The 7392-nt window shown below is 39.4% G+C and overlaps 1 protein-coding gene across 2 annotated transcripts; it reads left to right on the forward strand.

Moving 5' to 3' along the window:
• Positions 1–9: 9 nt before the first annotated feature.
• On the forward strand, positions 10–6977 carry LOC102306036 (sodium-coupled monocarboxylate transporter 1). Of its 2 annotated transcripts, XM_005939251.2 has the most exons (17): positions 10–340; positions 879–998; positions 1228–1293; positions 1383–1434; positions 1538–1605; positions 1716–1754; positions 1931–2043; positions 3165–3305; positions 3649–3778; positions 3874–3962; positions 4130–4239; positions 4371–4438; positions 4565–4651; positions 5030–5241; positions 5333–5436; positions 5521–5609; positions 5809–6975. In XM_005939251.2, the coding sequence occupies exons 1-17, from the start codon at positions 107–109 to the stop codon at positions 5878–5880; spliced, it is 1794 nt and encodes a 597-aa protein (XP_005939313.1). In that variant the 5' UTR covers positions 10–106; the 3' UTR covers positions 5881–6975. The 2 variants fall into 2 exon arrangements, with proteins under 2 accessions (XP_005939313.1, XP_042083480.1); XM_042227546.1 differs by lacking the exons at positions 3649–3778; positions 3874–3962 and having other exon boundaries at positions 5809–6977.
• The last annotated feature ends 415 nt before the right edge of the window (positions 6978–7392 follow it).

The following is a 7392-nucleotide window of genomic DNA, read 5'->3' on the forward strand; positions in this document are numbered from 1 at the left end:
TCATTAAAATCATCGTTTGACTCAACCCGGCCGGACCAGTGTTGTTATTGTGGTTTTTCCTCTTGTATCCATCCCCAATATTTGAATCCGTAACACTTGTAACAAAATGTGTGAGGACTTGGCTGGAGCTGACTCGTTGCACATAGCGGACTATGCAGTTTTTGTGTTGATGCTGCTGGTGTCCGCAACCATCGGCTTATACTACGCTTGGATCAGAAGAAGTCAGCAAAATACCCAGGAATTCTTAACCGGAGGTCGAAAACTCACCGCTCTGCCCGTCTCCCTGTCACTGACCGCCAGCGACCTGTCGTCCATCATACTGATATCCATTCCGGTAGAGGTAATGTGGCGGGATTGGCCTCAGATTAAAATTCTCTCATTGCACTTTCATTTTTTCCTGTGATTAACTTTCCCTGCGAATATTTATGACTTTAAACTGTACTTTCATAAGTATAAGGACATTCCTTGTGGCAATTAATACAACATTTAAGTAACAGAAAAACTAATTGCATAGAAATTTGACTTTGAGTTTATGACTTGGAATATAAAAACATTCTGTTAGCTAATAAAATATTCCAAGCTGTATTATTGGAAGTATGACTTTTATATTTAAAATATCTCAGATGAAATGTGCATTAAATGTCTTTACACTGACACTGGTTTTACTGGTCCAGTCCATTTGGCCCACGATGAAAAATGAGTTTGACATCCACGCAGTAGTAAAAACATTTATTCAGGGTTGGACTCCTGTTAGTATTTCAAGTCTACTGCTCCAATAGCCCCACTGTGTGAATTGCTAAAACTTTATAAACCTGCATGTGTTTCATGGTCTTGCTCATTTTCCTGTTTGTTAAATTGGAAACGCTGCTTGTCTGTAGGTGTACCGCTATGGAGCCATCATAGGGTATGCTTGCTTCGGGTATTTTCTGGCCCAGGTGTTCACATGTGAGATCTTTCTCCCAGTCTTCTACAGGCTGCCCATTACCAGCACTTTTCAGGTGAGTGTAGTAGCTTTTTGCAGATTGTGTATAATAACCAGAAGCGCGTCTGTAATTTAAAGGGAAGATATCAGCTTATTTGGCTTCTGGTTAAACCAGTAATGATCTATTGTGTAATAAAATATTTGTTTTTTAATTAGACTGCTCTATGGTACAATAAATGCACCACTAGTTTGTTTTTTAAAAAGTCTGTTTGGATGCTGTATGAGTAACTGTCTTCTCTACCAAGTATCTGGAGCTGCGTTATAACAAAGTAACCCGTCTGCTGGTAACATTCCTCGCTATTATTCGAGCAGTGAGTATGGCAGTAAGCAAGTTTTAAGACTTGTTTGGCTAGGGCCACATATCTGTAACCAGATGGCTATTTGTCCTTTTTTACCACAGCTCCTCTTGTCTGGACTTGCGATTTATGCTCCAGCCCTCGCATTAAATCAAGGTATGTTCAGGTCAAAGCTGACAGATTCAGGAAACATTACTGCACAAGTAAACTTGCGGGTACTTGAGTGACCAGTATCTTAAATGTTCCCACTTCTCTGCAGTGACTGGCTGGAATCTGTGGGTGGTAATCGTGGTAACAGGAATGGTCTGTACGGCATACTGCGCATTGGTATGGAACAACAAAAGCTGCAAAAGTCATCTCTCTCTGCTATACATTTCCCTTAAACTGAACTGTTTCTTGCTTTGGCTGTCTGGATTTAAATGGGCTCATTATTGCAGGGTGGAATGAAGGCAGTGGTTTGGACAGATGTTTTCCAGGTAGGCTTCGACACGCAAGATTACTGTTAATGCTACATAGCCTACATAGAAGAATATCAAATGAGTCCATTTCGAGTGCCAGGACATTTGGCTTTAATTCTAAATCACAATTAAACTTGAATTCTAGTTGTAGCAGTGGGGTAAATGTCTTGATATAATCCGATTTTATCTTCTAGGTTGGAATAATGTTAGCAGGCCTTCTCTGTGTCATATCCAAGTGTCTCTTCTTAGAAGGAGGAGTCTCTATTCTGTCCAATTCACAACAAGGAGGAAGACTGAACTTTCTGGAGTGAGTATAAGGGAAGAAAGTAAAGTAACTTTAAGAGCCTGCATATTCAAACCCTTGCATCTCAATACTGAGGAATTGTTTTAGCAAATTGAGTACAATTCTGCAACATAATTCAAATGATAGAAATGTACAGTACATTAAAGTGTATTTCAAATTTTAACTTAAGTGTACTTGTGTATTTGAGCCCCACTGTTGGAACTGAGTGCAACAAAAGCACTGCTTTCTTTACTTGGATTTAAATCACAGTACTTGAACTAGGCACGTTGATAGACTGAACTTCTGGAAACAAATTGCTTCTGTACTATTGTCTGAAAATAAGCCAAAGAACTGTGGCTGAAGCCCAATATAGGGAGTGATTGTCCAGGTAAAGGCAAACTTTTAAAAAAAATTTTTTTAAACAGCTCTAAATGAATAAGTCAAAACGACTCAATAGCCCAGGGGTATCAAACATAAGGCCAAGGGGCCATAATTGGTCTACCAGAGACTCTGACCAAAGTAGATAAGAAAGAACAATCAATTATCTCTTTTTGTTTTTTTGTTTTGTTTTTTAAAGTGGGTCAACAGTAAAGACCTCCAACAATTTTTAAACTTTTACACATTTCTTACATTTTAAGATGGTCCATTGATGGACTTGCAGCTATATTTAAATGTATAATTAAACTGTACAGAAAGGAAGTGTGACTGGTTCGGCCCATGTCTCCTGCAGTGCTAAGACTTTGACATCCCTGCAGCAACTTCTGACATGTTTGACCATATTAGCATACTCTAATCTACTCTTACTCGGGCTTATTTGGATAGATTGCAAATATGCTGAATATTATGTTACAGTGCTGGGGTTTAAAATCACATTAACTTTATTTTCTGAGCAAATATTATTCTGCCTTTTCACTACAGCATTGTCTTGTGACAAACACCAGGCCAGCTTTTCCTGGAAACCTCATTGATATATCTGTGTAGGCTCTTAGTCATCCATCATCACAGTCATATAAGGAGTTACGGGTCATATTGATGCATTTGCGTGAAATCATTAGGGGCTGCAGTTTTTTGTTTTTTTAAATATGAATAAAGTTGCACAATTTTCACTTCACTTTAGATGATTCATAGGTATACTGTTTTCCCAGTTTTGACTTGAACCCTCTGAGGCGACATACTTTTTGGACCATATCCATCGGTGGAACACTTGGCTGGACAATGACCAGTGGAACTAGCCAGACTCAGGTTCAGAGATACAACTCCTGCAAGAGCATCACTCATGCCAGAATGTGAGTCACAATTTGATGGGAGGATTTTGTAACTGAAACAATACTATATCACTTAAAATGTGTGAATCTAGACTCAAATGTGGAAATTTTTCAGGCTTGCATATAGAAGTGTAAAAATGTGCTAGTCAATTTTCCGCTTGTCAAATCTATTAAGTGCAGTGTACTTGCAAGCAGGACCCTAGAATACTCAAAGTCTAGACTTGGTATGATTTAAGGACCCTCAGTCTTGTAACTAAGGGGCCCCGGATACAGTGCATCCATAAACAAGTATAGATTTTTCTTAATGCCAGCCTGGCAAGAATGGAAATTTATCCTTTCAACTGTTTCAACTGGTCTCTTTCAGAGCTGTGTTCATCAGCGTGGTAAGTTATTCTTTGTTCCTGGGATCTGCAGTGTTTTCAGGATTGTGCCTCTACTCTTTCTATAAGGACTGTGATCCATGGACGGCTGGAAAAATTTCTTTTTCTGATCAGGTATTGAGGTTCTGTGTCAACTTAATACCCCTTAAAGTACTAGTGGATCTGCCTGTGGTTTTACAAGCACCAAATTGATCTTTGTTTCTTCATAGCTGCTGCCATATTTGGTAATGGATATCCTGAAAAGCTACCCTGGCCTCCCAGGACTCTTTCTTGCAGCAGTTTACAGTGGCACCTTAAGGTTTTATACTTTTATTTGCTAATAAAGTATTGCAGTTCCCAGCATCAAAAGCTGGGCCTCATCCTGTACTTAATGCATCTTGTTTCCTAGCTGGTTCCATCAGTTAAATGATTGTCAAATGTTACGTGAATGGTTGCAGACATTTTAATAACTTTTATTAAACTCAGCACAGTCTCATCAATCATCAACACATTGGCTGCAGTGACTCTAGAGGACCTGATCAAGCCAAATGTCACACTGACTGACAGACAATTGTTTCACATCTCCAGAGCACTGAGTACGTACCTGATCTGTTCACAGTACATGATTAACTGTCCTTTGAGCACTGGTATGTGACTGAGGCTAAAGCTGAATTAGTTAATAAATCTTCATGATTAAAATGTCACTTGTTACACGATGTTGTTGCAGGTTGCGGTATCGGAGGGTTGTGTGTTTCTATGGCTGGCCTGGCATCACTTATGGGACTACTTGCTCAGGTAGTGAGAATCTGATACAAGTTACAACATGAAAATGCATGAATCTTAAATGTGGCCTACCAAACACTTGGAACATCTTTAATGTTTGTGTGGCATTTAAGATTTCAATTCGGCTGTCTCTCACAGGCAAGAATCATCATGGGTGGGGTCAGTGGAAGTCCTATGTTTGGTCTGTTTGTGTTGGGCATCCTGTGCCCATTTGCCAACTCCACGGTACGTCTTCGACTTTTCACTCTTGCTTTGATTTCATTATATTGCCTTAACATCAGAAATGAATCTGGATTACAAATTGGCTAAATGGTATCCCCATGAACTGCAGATAACAAATCATCAATGTGATTTGTTATTAAAAATTCAGGGCATGGTGTATGTATCTTTTAAACAACAGGGGACTCTATTTACAAGTGACGCATGAATTAAAGAAGAAATTAAGTAACTTTCACAGCAAAAATCCACAAAAGAAACTGTATTTAGGCTTAAGCAGGAAATGGACAGTCCCGTTAAGTCACAGGAAGACGATATTTGAATTCAGTTCTACCCTGATGTGAACCACATGGAAGCTTCACTGTGTAGCTACTGGTCTGTCTGCAGGGAGGTTTGTTTGGTCTTGCATTTGGGTTCGCTGCTTCCCTGTTTGTAAGCCTCGGATCCATGCTGTCTTACGCTGACCCTGAGATGACCCGACCTCTGTCACTAAGCACCCAGGGTTGTAACTTCACCATTCCTGGCAGTCTCAACTGGACCACTGATCTTCCAACACAGATGAATTCATTTACCATGGCTCAAGTGCAAGATGGTGCCACGTAAGTGTGGCGGTGTATATATCGTGTGATCAGAAACTTTGTAGTTCATTATTGTGTGAAAGCTTAAGTGCCTTTTTTTTTCTCTCACCAGACATCTGCTGACACGTAACTGGCACTCTCCTTCTTACCTCTACTTCTCTGTCATTGGATTCATCACAACTGTGATTGTTGGAGTGATAGTCAGTCTGTACACGGGTAAACATCTCACAACTGATTACAAACATTAGACGGGGAAAGCGAACCTTGTATCACTGTTGCATTTGGCCCCTTTGTCTTCAGGTGGACTGAAACAGAAAGTGGCACCCAGTCTTATGCTGATGAAAGAGGACATGCTGTCCTATCATCTGTTCAAGCTCATCAAATGCAAGGTAAGTGCTGTAGCGTGAAACGGGTGTTTTGTGTGTGGGATCCCCCCTATAAGGTCACAAAAAGACCAAGGGGGGCCGAACAGGGTGGGACCGAGGTAGGAACACAAATCCAGAGTTCTACATGACATGACATTTACTACACTTCTTGTTACAGTAGTTCAAAAATTATTCTTGGCCTAATGAGATTCTTCCCCTACAGGAGACAAATGAAGGCCATTTGAGGATGACTATGCTTAAGAGAAGAGGTGCAGCAGCTGAAGCAGAAGATTAGATGGAGTCTAACGAATGGAATACTCAAAGGATTGCTTTTATGTTGTAACATTGTAATTTTTAAGCAAACCTTCAGTCACCATTTTATTCTAATGTGCCTCATGCTTACTGACCCTACGAGAACAAGCCTGCTAGATGAACACTGGCAAGATTATGAATGCATGGATCTGATTGCAGGCTCTATGGTTTGCTGCAAGTCATTTCCAAAGTTTACCTGAGATTTACTATACAAACTTCAACATGGGCAACAAAGCATTGCTCTAATCCAGGTAGCTGCAGGAGTTAAAAAAAAATTGACAACTGTTTTAGTGATTGTGGTGATTTGTAGTCTTCTTGGTGTAGTTCTTGGGACATGTATCTTTTTTTTAAATTGTGTTTTTGTTTTTATTTTTGGAGGGGTGTGGGTGCTTTAGATATACTTGTATACACATTTTAAATGTTAATCAACAAATTGGATATGCATATTCATATATATACTGATTTGCAACAAACTTCAGCTGTGGTGTCTGTCTTGAGTAGTCTACACATTGGCAGTTTAGTACCAATGATTCCCTGACCAGGAAAATGATGCATTAACATTTTACATACACATGGATTCAAGGCAGTTTAAACTTATGCTTAACCCTAGAACTTCTTTTTTTTTTTCTCCACCCAAGCAAATATGTTTACATTATTTCTCTCCAGCTGTTGGCATGTCGCGGAGACTGTGCCTTAACCAGGGAAGTCTCAAATGTCCCAGGAATGGGTGGATCGAAGACCAGCTTTCCAGTGTGAATAAGAATATTCTTGAATTCCTGCTTGTTTTTTCTGTAATTTTAAGACCTACTGATCTGCTTGAAATTTGCAAAGAACAGTAATTGCAAGAATGTAGGCATTAAACCCAGAGATTGTAATCTAGGGTTTTGTTTTTGATTAGCCCTTTCTGGAGTTCCGACACTTAAGTTCAACTTGGTCAGTAACAGGAAAACTTTGTGCAGATAGTTGGGGTGCACATAGTGTTTAATTTGCTTTTCTGAGCAAACATAAAGGTCCTTTTCTCCTCCCATCCTATGAGAAATATGGTCAACACTGATATTTTCATACCTCAGTTTACTGGATTTAAATGTAAACTCTTTACACTGCCATGGCAAATCATGTTAGCTTTCTTCTACAGATTTATGCACTTAGAGGGAAGTTAATCAGAGTTGAATGAACAGCAGCTAACTGTATTTTCTTTAGCCCATGAAGAGATCGAGGGCTGAGCAGGGTGGGACAGAGTTAAAAACACTCATCCAAAATTCTACATCAAATGACATTTACTACACTTCCTCTTTCAGTAGCCTAAAAATCATTCTTGGCCTAATAAAATTTTACTTTAGTAGACAAACACCATTTGAGGATGAAGATGCTGATCAGCTGTTCTGGAGTGGGGAACTCCCATCAATTAACTTTTTTTTTTCGTTCTTTTTGGTACAACAGTAGTAACTTAAAGAAAGTCAAATGGAAAAATGCACAATTATTCCATTTAAAAACA

Source organism: Haplochromis burtoni, unplaced genomic scaffold (assembly GCF_018398535.1).
Source record: "Haplochromis burtoni strain Fernald_Lab_line unplaced genomic scaffold, NCSU_Asbu1 Contig_267, whole genome shotgun sequence".
NCBI lineage: Eukaryota > Metazoa > Chordata > Actinopteri > Cichliformes > Cichlidae > Haplochromis > Haplochromis burtoni.